This window comes from Panthera tigris, chromosome D3 (assembly GCF_018350195.1).
Source record: "Panthera tigris isolate Pti1 chromosome D3, P.tigris_Pti1_mat1.1, whole genome shotgun sequence".
NCBI lineage: Eukaryota > Metazoa > Chordata > Mammalia > Carnivora > Felidae > Panthera > Panthera tigris.
In genome coordinates, this window is record NC_056671.1 from 5,544,964 (window position 1) to 5,561,231 (window position 16,268).

A 16,268-nucleotide genomic window follows, 5' to 3' on the forward strand; every position below is an offset into this window, starting at 1 on the left:
CCGCCTGCCTGCGCGTGGCTGTCGAAGCCGGCCGGGCCCTGCCGCCAGGCGCCGTGTGTCACTTGGTGAGCACGGTGGGCGTTTTCACGTCGCCGTGCCTTTGCCCACGCAGGCCCCCTCCCTGCGGTGTCCCCTCTCGTCCTTGTCAACCGAAAGCCTTCGGGGACCCAGCTCACAGGCCTCCTTCCTCGTCCCCGTGGGCCAGGAAGAACTGCCACCACATCTGCGGCCTGCTGAGCCTTTGCAGGTTTTCTCAGCACTGAGCCGCCGGCTGCCCTGGCGGGCGTTCCTTGTCTGTCACCTGAGGCGCCAGCTCCGGAAGGTTGGGGCCCGCGGTTCTGATGGCGTGGAGTCCCCCTGGTGGGGCGTGGCTGTGGGGGCACAGTCTGGCTTGAAAGGGGGGAGCCTGAGCCCACCCGCCCCTGGGGTCCCGCAGGGAAATGCCGCGTGACCTTGGGGAGCTCCTTGACTTCCTGCGTCCTCGTGTTCTCTGTTCTAAAACAGAGGTGATGCCAGCGTCGCCGGGGGGTTCGGTTAACTATACCAGGTTCGAGACTGGGAGAAGAAGGCTTGGTCCCACATTTGCCGTGTGCGGTCAGGAATTGTCGGCGTTTCGTGCCGGTTTCCGTGCAGCCCTGGCCTGGGGCCTTGGCACAGCGCGGGCTCGGCTTGCCTGTCCCGCACTCCGCCCTCCGGAAGCAGGGGTCCCTCGGGCACTTGAACCGATGACCCCGGCTAACCGTAGATCCGGTCAGGGTTTCTGCAAAGCTGTGCTGTGGTTTGCGGGGGGGGTGGGGGGGGGGGGGGGTGCTCCCGACCCAGCGCTGGGCACGAAGCCCGTTGTGAGCCTGACCCCTGACGCGTCTCAGACGCGACGGTAGGCCCCCGTCCGGAGCTCCAGAGTCTCTCGAGGTGGTGAAGTCTGGCTTCCAGGTCCACAGGCGTCACCGGCTGCCAGTGGCAAAGGTCCTGGGTGCGTTTTGTGAAACAAGGATCCTCGAAAGCCTCGCTCCTCGGCGTGACCCAGGAACCAGCAGCATCAGCCTCCCCAGGAAGATGCCTCGAAATGCACAGGCCCAGGCCCACCCCAGACCCACGGAATCTGCATTTTCTCACCATGCCCAGCTGATTCGTGTGCGGGTCTAGGTTGAGCAGCACTGGTCTGGGAGCAGGGCTGGGCAAATTATGGCCCCCTCAGGCCAGATCTGGCCCACTGCCTATTTTGTAAATAAAGTTTTATTGGCACATAGCCGTGCCCACTTGTCTACATCTTGGCTGCTCTCAAGTCCCAAACCGTGTCGGTATGAGCAGTTGTGACAGGAGCCAGTGGACCTGTGGCTGTACGGAAAAAGTTTGCTGCCTCCTTGTCTAAAACACCAGTTCTCAAGCCTGGACGCCCATTGGGATGACCCGGGAATTTAAATACGCCGAGGCCTGGGTCTCACCCCAAGATTCTGATACCATTGGTGCAGGCGTGTCTTGGGGTTCGGGACTCCCCAGAGCGCCCTAGGGGGCGTGTGTGTGCGGCCATCAGGCAGTGAGATCCCTGGGAAGCAGGGCCCTGGAAGCTGTTAATCCTCACTGTGTTAGCGGTCCTCATGGTTGCTGCCCTAGACCATCAGAGGCTTCCAGATTTTGAGAGACGGAGCTGGCTGTGGTGAGGGGGGCGGTGCTGTGAGTTGGGGCCCCCGTCTTGCCGCATAGATCTGGAGTGAGTGGAGCACCCCTAAATCAGCCGTTGACCTCGGTGCAGCAGGAGGTCAGGCAGATGGTCGTTACTGTGCTGATGGGTCTCTCCCACTGGGAAACGCGCTTGAGGCCGGGACCAGGGCTCCGCTCCCAAGGGAGACGGCAGTCGGGTCACGAGACGCCGGGAGCCCACGGGGGGCTGCATGCCGTGACTGCAGAGCGGCCTCGAAGGTGCTGAACTAGTGGGTGTAGCCACACGCGCCCTCGTCCCTCACCCCTGTCCTCGGGGCTTGATAAACCGTCGGGGTGTGGCTGGCTTTGGGACTGCAGACCTAGGTGGGAAGTGGTGGGAGTAATGGCCAGGCTGCAGTGTCTGTTGGGACTTCGAGCCTCCCCGCAAGGGGGGCACGGGCGCGGGAGCCTGCAGAGGGGTGGGCGGCACGCCAGGGTGGGTGGGGGTGGCTGGAGGGGGGCTGGGCACGGCCAGGGTTAAGTCGGGCCCCGGTTGGAATCCTGGCACTGCTGTTGACCAGGTTTGTCGCTCGGCCACCCCGTGCCTCAGTTTCCTCTTCTGTAAAGCGGGAGAGGCAAGGGGCTGGTAAAGGAGATGGTCGAGGTCCGTAGCGCAGTGCCCGGCACACGGCACTTTGGGCCGTTCTGGGGATTCCTGCTGCGATGCGGATGGTCATTCAGGGGTGGGGGCGGTTTGGGGCCGGCCCAGGCTCAGGTGGGGGCTCGAGGAGTCTTGATGGGGGACGGGCTGGGCGAGGCGGCAAGGGGCAGGGATGCCCAAAGACCGCCCCACCCCCAACCGAGGCCCCCGATTCTGGTCGGAGGGCGGAGTAGGGGGAGACTCTGAGCGGGGCTTTGGGGACGGCGGGACTGTGCCTGCTGCCCCTGGACCATCCGCTTTCCTCCCTCGGAGCCCGTGAGGCTTTGCCTCTGCACCTAGTTTCCTGCTGCGCGGGAGGGGAATGGTGGTCGCCGCTCTTTCTGTCGGAGGTTGGTTCAGGGCATCAGGCGGGTTGGTGCCTACGAGGTGCTTGGTGTGGGGCCAGGGACAGAGCCCTGGGTCACCCCTCGTGTCCGTTTTCATCTTGGCCGCCACCGGGACTCAGGAGGGCCGGGAGCTGGTGAGCGGGGGGTGCACAGCTCCGTGTTGGGCAGTAAGCCCTTGGGAAATGCTGGCATCTTCCCAGTGGGGCTTCTCCAGGGCTCTGAGGCAGGGGGTGGGGTGCGGGCAGGAAGGCGCTTAGCTCAGTGCGGGCGCAGGTGCAGAACCCCCCCGCCCCCCCCCCCCCCCCACCGCCGGGCCTCAGCCCTCGTTAGTCAGGACGCACGGGTGCAGGGCTGAGCCTCTATGGGTGGGGAGCCGCACCTCCTGGCCATGCTGGGCTGGACGGTGGCCTGCTTTGCGGCCCAGGGATGAGATCTCACAGGGCTTTGAGGCCCCACCAGCCCAGACCCAGGGGATGACGACAGGTGCTTCCTGGTGGGTGGCCCGGAGTTGAGCCCTCGTGGCCACTGGGAGGGACGGAAGAAAAGGTTTGGGGTGAGGCTGCTGCCCGGGCAGGACTCTGGGTAGAGAAGCGGCCGAAGGCGGCGTTGGGAATGCCAAGCTACTTGCGGTTGGAAAGCCCCTGTCCTGCCCAGCCCCCGGCATCGGCTTCCCAGGTGTGCAGAAGTCGGCCAAGCCGACGGGACACCCCGCCCCAATCAGCCACGCCATCTCTGGCCCCGGAGCCTGCTCCCTGGTCCCCGCTCGCCCCTTCTGCTCTCCTCAGGCGAGTGCGCAGAGGGCACCCGTCTCGGAACAAAGCGGCAAACCTCTCTGTTCCTGCCGCCACCTGCTGGGAGGGCTCCGAAAGAGGCTTTGCCTTTCGGGTGTGAGAGGTGACCACGGCTCACAGGCTGTGGTAAGTGCGTGCTTGGTGTCTCAGGGGTCTTGGTGGTGGTGAGGGACAGGCTGGCGAAGGGACCGAGGCCAGCCGCCGGGAGCTGGCAGCAATGCGGTCGGGGCGGAGAGGCTGCTCTGAGCCCCCCTCGCCTCCTCTTGCAGAGCAGAGGGGGTTCTTGGAGCAGCTCGTTCCTGGGGTGACCCCTGGCATGGCTTTGGAGAGCCCGGGGTTCTGCGCTCTGGGCCCCTGTGGCACAGAACGCCCCCAGCTGTGGTCCGCCGCCTCGTAAACGACAGCCGCGCGAGAGGGTCCGTCCGGGGAGAGGGGGTCGCAGGCCGAGGCAGCCTCGTGCTTTGGAGGGCCGTGTGTTCCTGACGCGGAGGAAAGATGCAGGGAGGGAGGGACGGAGGGAAACCCCGCCTGCCCCCGCCTTCTCCACCTGCTGGGGTTTCTCTCTCCTTGGGTGACCGTACCCCTGCCCCACACCGAAAGGCTTTTCTACGGGTTTGTTTTCGTCTCCCTTGGCTCACTGGGATGGAAAGGTGGTCTGGTCTGGCAGTTGCCCGCAGGGAGAACTTTGGGGTGGCCTCAGCGTGTGCTTTATTTTTTTTAATTTTTAAATAGTTTTTGTAACGTTTACTTACTTTTGAGAGACAGAGAGAGAGAGAGAGAGAGAGAGAGACTGAGTGAGAGCAAGGGAGACACAGAATCCGAAGCAGCCTCCGGACTCTGAGCTGGCCACTCATAGTCTGAGGTGGGGCTCGAACCCACAAACCATGAGATCATGACCTGAGCCGAAGTCGGACGCTTAACCGACTGAGCCACCGGGCGCCCCGAAACAGCAGGTGCTTTGAAGGAAACCCAGCAGGGCAGGAGGAAGTCGGGCAGCCTCCCGGGAAGGAGCCGGCCGCCCTCACTTCCTCCCCCGTCCTGCTGAGGGCAGGCCCCGCGGCCCGGTGCGAGGGGCAGCAGAGGAAACAGGCCTGGGAGGAGGTGAAAGAGCCTCGCCCTGGACGCGAGCAGAGCAAGGCTGCGGCAGGCAGTGGACCCTCGACACGGCAGCCCGCACCTGCACGTGGGCCCGGGCCCCCGGCTCCCCTCCCCGCCTGCCCATTTTACGGGTGTGGCGATGGGCTGCGAGGTGGCCCGAGCTTCGTCAGGGATGCGTCCCCAGGTTCTCCGGTGCTCGCCCCGCTCTGGCCTAATAAGCCTGACCGGCAGCCCTCCCCGTGCCGGTGGTGGCTTCGGCCCCCCTTGAACAGCCGTGCCAGACCCCACTCGTGTCGGGGATCTCTTGTTCCGGCCTCCCGGCCCCCGGCCGGGGTGGGCCTGCGGAACAGCCCTGCTTTGCAAGGGAGGAGTCAGAGCACAGAGAGGTTAAGGTCCTCATCCAGGGTCACACAGCCCGCGAGTGGAGGAGTCGGGAGGAGTCCTGGAGGCGTCCAGGCTTCCGACGGCTACGCCTGGCCCTGGGGCTCCTGCCTCCCTGGACCCCGTGGGCTGCGGTGCCCCCGGCTGTGGCGTCTGCGGCTGACTGCGTCCCGTTCCCGCTCTGCGGGCGCACTCAGCCCAGGCGCAAAGGCTCACCTGCCTCGCCGTTTTCCTCCCTCCCCCGGCCTCCCCCGGGGCCCCCGCAGCAGCAGCAGCAGCAGCAGCAGCAGCAGCAGCAAATGCCCCGGAGCAACCAGGAGGAGAAGGATGAGAAGGAGAAGGACAAGGAGGCTGAGAAGGAGGAGGAGAAGCCCGACGTGGAGAACGACAAGGAGGAGCTGACCAAGTAAGGCCGCCCCGTCGCCCCGCCGTGGCCCGGCCCCCTCCCCCGGGTGGCGGGGAGGTGGCCTGGACTCAGCTCGAGCCGGGGGGCGGTGGGGGGGGGGGGGCTCTCTGTCGAAGCACCTGAGGCGAGCCATTCGGCAGCTGCGGATTGCCTGCCGGGAAGGGAGGCATTTTCCGCTCCGTCTGAACCTGACAGCCCCCCTTCCGGAAGCCTGCTCTTCCCCCCGCCCGCCCTTGCCTCCTCCAACCCTCTGGAGACCTCCGAGACTGATAGCTCATTTGAGCTCTACTCCTGAGCTAATAAATCCAGGCAATGACTTGGGAGCTCTTGGCCTCCTCATCTTCTCCCCCTCCTCCGCCAAGTCTCCTGAGACGCCAGGCGGGGGAAGGGGGACGATCAGAGGAGCTGGCGGAAGGACTAGGTATGCAGGCGGGCCCTGCCCTCACCTTTAGAATTCTCGCTGTCAGCGTGAGTTCTTGCAGATCAAGGCACAGCCTCCCGTGCCTGCCAGGGGCGGGTGCCGAGCACAGCCAGCCGGAGATTGGCTCCAGAAAGGGGGGCGGGCACGGCTTTGTGCCAGGTACCTGGCATGGGCTCAGGCATGTGGCTTCGGAGAACATCTGGCTTCGTTACCCTCTGTGTCCCAGACGTGCAGGGGGGGCCTTCAGGAAGACGAATGGGAGGTGGGGCGTAAATCTGAGCGTCCCGCGTCGGCTTCGGAGAAAGCCCCGGCCCCGGGTCCCGAGGTCACCCGCACACGCCCCCGCGCCTGGCCCGGCCTGCAGAAGCCCGGCAGGAGCCTTCCCTCTTGGGTATTCTGCGAGGCCCAGCGACCCGTCCCGGTACCGCAAGCGAGCAGAGCTGCTGTGGGCCTCGAGCCCCGCCGAGGGCGTCTCTGCTTCGGGGGGGGGGGGGGGGGCGGGGGGTCGAGTGGCCTCGTGGGTGGGACCTGGCCGCCCCCCACGCGGCTGAGCCAGCGGGCCTGCAGGCAGACGGCAGCGCGTCTGTGTGGCACGTGAGCTGGTCTGGCAGGCGGACAGCGACTCGTGCCCGCGGAGCCACCCGGTTACCTGCCGGCCCACGCCCCTCGTCTGGGGAGTCGGGTCGTGGCAGCCGCCAGCTCGCACCTCCGCCTGCGTGGATACAGGGGCGCCGCGGGGAGCCGGCGGCCCACGCCCCTCGTCCGGCGAGTGCGGAGGGTTGCGGCCCGCTGCTCGCCGGCCCTCAGCCCGAGCTTCCCGGCGTCTGAGCCGCACAGGTCCCTGGCGGCCCGCGCCCACCGAGCTGACGGAAGCAGGTCGCCTGCAGCCGTCGTCTGGTTTCCCGGCTCAGGCGAGGCTGCCCCTGTCTCCCTCTCTGGCCTTCAGGGAGAAGACGGACGACACCTCTGGGGAGGACAACGATGAGAAGGAGGCAGTGGCCTCTAAAGGCCGGAAAACCGCCAACAGCCAGGGGAGACGCAAAGGCCGCATCACCCGCTCCATGGCCAACGAGGCCAACAGTGAGGAGGCCGTCACCCCACAGCAGAGCGCCGAGCTGGGTGAGTTGCCGGCCAGGGAGGGCGGTGGGTTCCGAGGCCCGGCCTTGGCTTCCGAACTCGCCGTGTGACCCGGGGCCAGCTCCTGACCCTCTCTGTGCTCCAGGGCCCCCGTCTGCACACGCGCTTGCCGTGTGGGGGCCGGGTGTGGGAAGAGCCTACGACGGCTGGTGGGGCCGGGAAGGGCTCGGCGCCCATCAGCCCCGATGACCCCGGGCCTGGGGGGTTCACGTAAAAGTCTAGATCGCCACTTTAGGTTCTGTTTTCTAATTGGAAAATCTGGCCGCGCTTGGCCCCCACTTGTGCCAGGGAGCAGTTGTCGTAGCTGCAACCCCTTTTTAGAAGGGCCTGGGCGTAGACTGTCCCCGCCCCCAGCCCTGGTAGGCACCCGGGTTCCAACTTCCCTCCCGTGGGCCTCAGTTTCTCCTGCTCGGCGGGTCTGAGCCTCACCCCCCCATCCCAAGTTGGGGTTGGGGGCGGGAGAGACAAATTGAGTAGCAGTTCTCCCATTCGGCCACAGGGGGGCAGCCAACGTGTGTCCTTTATCTCCGCAGTGGTGTTTGGCTGTTGGGGGGCCCGCCCCTCCCGCCTCTGGGGGTGCCCCCACCCTGGGCCCCGAGCGCTCAGGTTCAGGCCCCAGGCACCAGGGTGCCTTCCTAGGGTGGGAGTTGAGTTGATGGAGGTGACATTTCATTTCTCACAGTTGCCCCCTACCGGACACCCAGGGTCTGTCCCTTCTTCCTGTGGGAGGTAATTCATACCCATTTCATAGATGGGCTGTTTGAGGCTTAGAGAAAGGATGTCACCTCCACATTCATGGAGTTAGCTGGAATTCAGACCGGCCCCGTTGGCCACAAATTTCACGTGACTCCTGTCACACTCCCGGCCTTTGTGACTACGCCTTGGTGCCCGGAGGCCGGGGGCAGCAGGTCCCGCGGCCTAACTTCTGGGAAGCTCCTCTGGGCCCCCAGGCTGATGCTGGGTGGGGCTAGATTGCCCTCCAGCGGCAGTTACACCTTGAGCTCAGACCTCACAGCCTCCCTCTGAGGGTCCCTGGGGAAGGGAGGGATTGCAGGCTGTTGTAGCAGGCAGGGGGGAAGCCGCCCAGGGAGGGGGGTGGGGGCCGTCTCCCCTCTCCTGCCTTGAGCTGCTCCTTCTCATTCCCCTCCTGCTGGAACTCCCCTCCGCTGGTCGGCTGGCCTCTACCGAGCCTGGTAGTTCCAGGCTGGCCTGGTGCTGTTCCAGGCGCTGGGTCCACGAAGCTGGTCCCTCATGTCTGCCCCCTTCAGGAGATCTTAAGCAATTTGCAGGGAAAGACCCAGGCGTCTGTCTCGGGGAACTTGGAGGACAGACCCGAAAACAGCGCCACTGCAGAGGCCTGGCCGACTCTGCCCGATGTCCAGGGCCGCAGTCCCTTGTAAAGCCTCATCCTTGCACGGGGGGAGCCGGGGGGACCGTGTCACTCACCCCGCAGAGCAGCATGCTTGGCCAGGGGCCTTTTAAACCCCAGGAGGCAATTGGCCGTGTCCAAAACCAGCTTTGGTTGTCATGGTTGGAGTGGGGACTAGGGACACCTGGTGGCTGTCAACCAGGGGGGTGTCACGGCAAAGACCCATCCGGCCCCCGACGAGTCCGAGCTCAGAGGAGGTCCCCGCCCACCCGAAGCTGGCGTTCTTGGTCCCCGTGCCCCTCGTGCGGTCGCCGTGCTCTCCGGGGAGGCGCCCCCTCCCCGACCTCGTGCGTGCAGATGCAGCCTTTCACAGTAGAGGCCCTGGGCCATCTCAGTGTGAGTTCCGCCTGCAAAACGGGCTCCTTACGGCACCCCAGCCCCGGCGGGATCGCCCCCTGGGCCTCTGCCAACGCGCCCCGCCTTCCTTTCCAGCTTCGATGGAGATGAACGAGAGTTCTCGCTGGACGGAGGAGGAGATGGAGACCGCCAAGAAAGGTGAGCGCCTCCGCGGCTCTGACCGCTCTCGGTTTGCATCCGGGTCCTGAAGCTCACGTGCTGGGGAGCGGGCGACCCACCGGGCCTTGAACGGGGGCCTCCGGTGCCATCCGGAGGGGCAGCCTCCGCTTTGGGGCGTCCTCCGACTCGTGCCGTTTCCCGGGAGTCTCGGTTTTGCCCTCCAGAGGAGGGGTCCGTGTGGCTGCGTCGCCGGGCTCCGCGGCGGGTCCCTTGGCGGTGTCGAGGCGCGGCTCGGAAACCGTGCGGCTCGTGCCGTGTACGAGGTCCGTAGGCGGCTTCTGTTGCCTCTGGGCTCAGCGCACTGTGGCCCCGTAGACAGAGTGGCGGCAGCACACGTGGGCCTCGCGGAGGGGAGGCACAGAGCTTCCAGCAGCCACCACGGTGGGGTCACGGGGTCAGGCTGTAGCCCCCCCGCCCCCCACTGGTGGCGTTCTCCCCCGGGAGGCGGGGCTACAGGGGGCTGGTGGCCACGTGCTGTGGTGCTGACCTTACGTCCTGCCTTGGAAGCCAGCTGTCTGTTCAGTGGAGCCGGAATAGCCGGGTCCTCCGCTTCCTGGCTCAGTGACCCAGCTCCGTGCCTCAGTTTCCCCACCCGTGACACGGGAGAGGCTTCCGGATTAACCGTGGGGGACTAGAGGTTGCAGGCATCGAGGGTCCCGAGGGTGGCCCCTGCAGTGTCGGGCTGCATCCTGTGGAGCCCCCTTGTCCCTGACCCGCTCCTCCCCTGCCCGAGCCCAGTGCCGACAGGAAGGCTGAGGCCGGGTGGTGCCTGAGCCCCATGTGCCTGCCTGTTCTCACTTGCTTTGATCTCAGCCCCGAGATCAGGGGGTGGCTCTCCTGTCCATCCCGGCTCACGGAGGACCGAGTAAGGAGCGAGGCCAGGGTGGCCAGGGTCCCGGAGCTGATGTGTGGAGGGGCTGGGAGCAGGCCCAGGCCTCCGGCCCTCGTCCTCCTGGCCCTACCAAGGCCTTGCCGCTGACGTGCAGCTTCTGGCGCCCGGAGCTCCGGGACGTGACTCACGGAGCAACGGATGGCCTTTCTAGCGAGGGCCCTGGGCACACGGGGGCAGGCGAGTCTGAGGACGGTGTGGCCTCCAGGCCGAGCCGGGACGGAGGCCGCGACGGGGCTGTCTGCCCTGCCCCCCACCCTCCACCCCGGGAAGGGGGCCTGAGTGCGCCACCCTGAAGTTTCAGAATCCTACCCGGAGCAGGCCCCTCCCCGCTGGCTCCTGTCTGGGCCCCCCCCACCTTCCAGAGTCCCGGCCCTCGGGAGAGGCGCTGCCCTGGGAGGTGAGAGCTGCTCAGCAGGTCAGAGCAGGGCGCACGGGGGCCGGGCGGCGTCTCTGGCTTCAGGGCACAGGGGTGCCGTTCGCCCCACGGGGGGCCGCACTGTTGCTCTTGTCTGTTCTCTGTGCGCTTTGTGGTCCCAGCGCGGACGGCACCACTGAGCGCAAGAGACTTCACTTTCACGGAGACCGCGCGATTTATTTTTTATTCTCCTCCTCGTTTAATTCTGGCAAAATACGCAGAATGTAAAATTCGCTGTTTTGACCGTTCGAGAGCGTGTGATTCAGTGGCACAAGGGACATTCGCAGTCTTGTGCAGCCGTCCCCTCCGTCTCGTTCGGAGCGTTTTATCACCCCAGACGGGAAACCCCGTGCCCACGGGTTGTCACACGCAGCCTCTGGCATCCGCCGACCTTTCCGTCGCGGTGGATTTGCCTGGTCTGGGCTCTCGCACGAGTGGCGTCCTGCAGGACGTGCTTCTGCGTCGTGTTCCCGAGGTCCGTCCGCTCCGTCGCGTGGGGGCCTCGCTCCTTTTTACGGCGGAGCTCTATCCCGCCGTGCGGACGGACCGCATCCTGTTGACGTGTTCGTTCATCCGTCGGCCGCTGCTCACGTGGTTGTTCCTACCTTTTGGCTCCTGTGAACAGAGCTGCTGGGAACCTTTGGCAATTGTTCGTGAGTCTCTGCCTTTGGCAGTGATTGTGCCCAGGCAGCTCCCCCCCCCCCCCCCCCGCCGGCCCCGCCGGGAGTGAGGGGCTCCACGTGCACGCGCCTGGACCGCCAGCCCGTGCTCCCACGGCCCCTCACCCCCCGCAGCGTCTTCTGTTGTCACGGCAGCCCCGGCCCCGGCCGCCTCCCTGTTGCCTGGGAACCGGAGTCGGCCAAGTGGGCGGCTGTCCTCTCTCCCTCTGGGAAGGGCAGATCTGGGGACAGGGAGGTCGGCGGGGATGACTCACCAGCCGAGACGGGAGTGTGCCCCACCGTCTCAAGGTTGGGTCCTCACGGCGGCAGTGAGCTCATCCTGGGTCCTGCCCACGGAGACGGCGGCGCGAGAACCCCCCGGGGACCGCGCACGCCGAGGCCCTGCTCAGTGACATTTGTAATAATGCGATGAGCGCCGGCGTGCTCGTCTGCCGTGAATTACCGCAATCTGGACAATTACTGCTCAGGGTGGCTGCTAATGGCTGTGTGTTCCCGGCGGCGGTGGGAAGGGGCGGGGTAGGGAGGCAGGTGCCGGCAGCTCCAGAGGCTCTTTCTCCGCGATGGGTGGGGGCGGGGGGGGGCAGGAGGCTAGGAACGCTGTGGGGCCCCCTCCCCGCCCCTGTCTGGACCTCAGAAACCCAGGAAGGGACCCAAGAAACAGCTGCGCCGCAGGCAGATGGCACACACTCGTCCTCCTGCCCGTCCTTTCCATCGACCCTGTGCCTCACCCAGCGCAGGGCAGGGGTGCCCGGAGATCAGCCAGCCCGGACCCTCCCCTGGGAGCCCCGGGAAGTAAGAAGCCAGCTGCCCCCCGGGGCCTTGAGGGCACCGAGCCTGCCTAGAGCATCCCAGAAAACTGCCAGCGGCCTGGCCTTAACGCTTGAGCTGCAGAGGGCCCCCCGTGCCTAGAGAGAAACCAGACCTTCTGGCTCTGTGACCTCAGGCAAGTCCATCAACCTCTCTGTGCCGTAGCTCCCTCATCGGTATGGTGAGAACTCGAGTGTCGCCCACTGTGTGAGTTTCCTGGAGCTCTGCCATGACAACGTAGAAACGTGGGGGCTTAAACACAACAGAAGCGCATCCTCCCACAGCTCTGGAGGCCAGAGGTCAAAGTTGAGGGCCGTGCTCCCTTTCGGGGCTCTAGGGAGGAGTCGTGCCCCGCCTGCGCCAGCCTCCAGGGGCCGCCTGATCCCTGGCGCTCCTTGGCTTGTGAGCACAGCTCTTCCGGCTCTGCCTCTGTCTTCACGCGGCCGTGTTCCCTGTGTGTCTGTCCACATTCCCTTCTTCTTACAAGGACCCCCCCCCCCCCAATCCAGGATGACCTCATCTTAATTTGATCGTATCGGTAGAGAGTCTTTTACCAGTAAGGTCACCTTTATAGGCAGCAGGTGGATATGAAATTTGGAGGGAACACTGTTCAGGCCAGTGCAGCCCCCAGTGTGGTTCTGCTGGGGCAAGAAACAAGCAGGCGAAAAACAGAAGAGCTTAGGGCGGTGATGTCGTAGGCAGGCCGAGTTCCCTGTCAACCGGCCCCTCAGCCGTGTGCCCTCGGCCTGGCCCATCTCTGTCTTGGCCTCGTTTCTCTTGTGCCGTGGCCACGTGGCTAGGACGCCATCCCCCAGGGGCATCACACCATACACGTGCGGGTCTTAGTATACAGCAGGCGCTCAGAGGTGGTAGGCCTGCAGTCTGATGCAGAGACTTGGGAGCCTTTCTTGCGAGTCCAAGTCCCGGCTCTGCCCCCTAGGGGTGTGTGAGCCTGAACAAGCGTCCGCTCCTCTCGGGGCCCTGGCTCCCTATGTGCACATCCCAGAAGTGGGCCGGAGGCACGTGACCTGCCAAGCAGCTGCAGAATGGCGCTTGGAGGAGGTTCCACCGGGCCAGAGAGGGTGCCCCGAAGTAGGGGCCCTGGGGCTGGCGCCCAGAGCACGACGCGATTGAGCGGCACCGTTAAGTACTTGTCAGCATTCCTGGGTGCAAAGAGCCGCTAAAGGCTTTGCGTGTATTAAAGTCACGTCATCCCGACCAGTTTTATGAAGCAGGTGCTGTTACGGGCTCTTTTATTCAGATTGGGACACTGAGGCTCACAGAGGTTCAGTGAGCGGCCCAAGGCCACACAGCTATTAATTGGCGGAGCTGGAAGTTGAACCCAGATCCTTGAGTAACAGAGTAGGAACGGGGCTGGTGTGAGGTGTGAATGAGTTAGTCCGTGGGGCTCGGCTGCTATCAATAAGAGAGCGATAAGGGAGGGAAAGCATCCCGGCCGAAGGAACAGCATGCGCAAAGGCCCTGTGGCAGAGGCAGCGTGGTCGAGTAAGATGTTGAAACGCAGAGTGACGGGGAGAGAGGGAAGAGGTGGAGAGGCCACTGAGATCTGGGCCTTAGCAGCCGTGGAGGACAGTTTGGCCGTTTTTGTAAGAGCGTGGGGAGGGAGTGGGGCAGCGGACACGGCAGCTGCGGGGTCTAGGCGGGCAGGTGGGCACCTTCCCTTCTCGTGTGCGTGCGGTCGGGGCTGCCTGCCCCGGAGCTCACACCCAGTAGGGACGCAGCGTGTGGAGGAAGCGGCCTCCCCGGGGATCGGGCGGCTCCGGGGAGCTGGCTGCCTGCCCCCAGGCTCAGCGCCATGCTGGGCAGGAGGGGCAGGCCAGGCGCTGGGCCGGGCCGGGCCGGGCCGGGCCGGGCCGGGAGGCTCTAGCTCCCCTGGGAAAGGTCAGCCTGGCCTGGCTCGGAGTCTCGACCCAGCTGTGCGGGAGGCCCGGGGCTCTGCAGGCAGTGGCACACGCCGGCCCCCCCGGCGGCGTCGTCGTCGCCGCCTCGGTGGTGGGCGGGGCGCCAGCCGCGGAGGGGGCGGGGAAGCCCCTGGTCACGCCTTTCCGGACCAGCAGTGGGCGCTGGCCTGGCTCCCCGCTGCCAGCCCCTCCCTGGCCTCAAGTGGCCCGCCTGGCGACGGGAGAGAGAGGCCCGGTGAGCGGCCGGGGTCTCTGGGGGCCCCCGGCCGGGCCCGCGGGCCGGATGGAGCTGAGGCGGGCCCCGGAACTCTCTCGGAAACTCCCGGCCCGCTGCGCCCGCAGGACTGGATCCCTGCCCCGCCCCCCGCTTTCACGGAGAGTGAAGGAGAAACCGCTAATGGCTTTGCACCTCCAAAGTGCTGGTTGTGCACACTGGCGGGTTTAATTAGTTTTTACGGATGAAGAGTCTGAGGTTCGGGGAGAGGACGCGTGAGCCCCCCCCCCGCCACGGAGCTCGGGAAAGCAGGCCCTCCCCACCCCCCCACGCGTGTCCATCGCCGAAGCGCCCCGCGGCGGGGAGCACGGACGAGGGGCGGCGCGCGTGGCCCGCGAGCCCCGTGACAGGCAGTGTGGCGCGGCGGCTGGCGCACGGGGGCCGCTTCTGGGAGCGGGGCGAGCGAGGGCCCGGCGGGGACGGGGCCGCCCCTCCGAGGGGGCGCCTGAGGAGGGTGGACGCGTAGGGGTGGCGGTGCCGAGGGCCGTTGGAGGGGACGGACGGCGCGGCACCCCGGGGCCCACGCCGGCGAGCAGCACGCCCTTGGGCCGCTGCAGAGGTGGTGCCGCGTCTCGGGCCGGTTGCCTCCCGACTCGGAGGCTTCTGGCGCGTGGCGGGTTCGGAAGGAGGAGAAAGCCTGTTTCTGCGTGACCTCGTGGCGGGGGGCGGGCTCAGGGGGCAGAGGCTCCGGACGCCTCTGTTGGTCCTCGTCGGCCGCCTTGAAGACGCGGTGAGGCCCCTGCCGGCCCACCTCCGCCCCCCGGAAGGGAGAGGCACACAGCCGCGTCCAAGCCGGGGACCCCTCGCGGAGAGACACGCGCGGCAGCGGGCACAGTCGCCATGAGGCCTGTTTGCGCGCGAATTGTTCCACCGGGCGAGTTCTGCGCGGGTGTGAACGTCCACGTGTGCACGCCCGCACAGGCACACAGAGCCCCGGGGGTGAGCTCTGCGCCCTGCTCTGTGGGCAGACTGGGCGCTGAGCGCCTAACGTGGCATTTTGCCAGAGTGGCAGGCAAGGCGACGTGGGGTCCCACCCAGGTGATTTCTTCTCCTCCGAAGTGTCTGCTTGATCGTGTGTGAGGGGAAGAGGTTGCTCTTTGACATTCTGCCGATGACTCGCGCGGATGTGATGAAACGGGCTAACGTGGGCATCAGGGCTTATTCTTAAAAGCATAGGCGGAAGGGAAAAGGTAGGTAAGTCAGAGTTCAGGTATGAAGGTGTCTAGCCAGGCTCCTCGTGGGATTTCAGGGCTGGCCAGAGTTCTGGAAGCTCTGACATGCAGTCGGTGCCCGACAAGGCTGCCAGCTGAGTGGCTGAGTCCACATCCAACCCACCCAGGGCTTGGGGTTTCCGAAAGAAGGAAGTGCTATGACTCAGGACGAAGCCTGCCGGGAGTTTTTTCCTCTCCTTCGACAGTGTTTTGGGCAGAAAATTTTGTTTCACGAACCGGAGTTTCTTTTGGAAACGGCAGCTGGCAGGAGGGGTGTGGATGTGTCTCTCTTGCGGGCACCCTGTGCTCTCCATGGAGGGAACAGAAAGCCTCAGGGTAGGAAGGGGCTGGCTGGGCTTGGGGAGCCTGTGCCTTTCCTGGAAGGGGGGGCTAGCTTCCAGACGGAACAGCTGTGACATCCCCCAGAACCCTCCCTGCCTTGGGCATCGGAGCTCACCGGTGGCCGTGAGCTGGGGGTTCACAGACCCTCAAGGGAGAGCGCTGCCTGTGGCCGGGACCTGCAGAGGGAGCCGGGGCAGGGACATGACAGGGACAGGGGCCTCTCTGGGGGCTGAGTCCCTGCTCCCGTGACAACCGTTCATCACAGGCCCCTGCAAGGTGCATGGCAAGCTTCCCCCCGAGCTTGGCCAAGAGCAGACAGCGGCCGGCCGAGCCCCCCACCGCCAGCCCCCCCCCCCCCCAGCCATGATGCTGAGCCGCCTCTCCTGCAGTGAGCCCTGCGGCCACCCACTGTTCTTCGTCTCTTTCGGAGCTCCAAGTGTGTGACTCAGACCTCCTGGCTTGACTTCCTGTCTTGGTCAATTTCACTTCCTAGTTCCTGCCTCCTGACTTTTCAGAACGAAACTCTTTCCTTAGAAATTAGAAGTGGGGTCGGGGAATCCAGACCGCAGGGGACATCGGTACCATGTAGCCTTGGGGCACAGGCCTGTGGGCACGGCCCTGGGCGTAGGAGGTGGGCACTGCCTCGGGCCTCGTCTAGCGAGGGTCCAGGGCACGCCGCTGGGATAAACGTTCGGTCCCCTCCTCTCAGGAGCTCCTTCCCGAGAGCCCGCAAGAGGTGGCCGAGGTGGCGTGGGACATCTGGTGGGCCCCCACACACAGACACTCCAGGTATCTGGAGCTGTGTTCGTTTGCCAAGTGCCTCCCACATGCCCGACAGTTGCAGGTGCAGAGACAGGA

At 65.7% G+C, this 16,268-nt stretch overlaps 1 protein-coding gene across 17 annotated transcripts in view; it reads left to right on the forward strand.

Annotated features, from left to right (window-relative positions):
• NCOR2 (nuclear receptor corepressor 2) overlaps window positions 1-16,268 on the forward strand; it is a 181,336-nt gene that overhangs the window by 107,727 nt on the left and 57,341 nt on the right. For 16 of the 17 annotated variants that reach the window (XM_042962536.1, XM_042962539.1, XM_042962547.1 and 13 more), the window contains 3 exons: window positions 5,225-5,364; window positions 6,732-6,904; window positions 8,784-8,846. In XM_042962536.1, the coding sequence (XP_042818470.1) occupies window positions 5,225-5,364; window positions 6,732-6,904; window positions 8,784-8,846 (376 nt within the window). The remainder of the gene's footprint in view (window positions 1-5,224; window positions 5,365-6,731; window positions 6,905-8,783; window positions 8,847-16,268) is intronic. The other variant, XM_042962544.1, reaches the window with a different exon arrangement.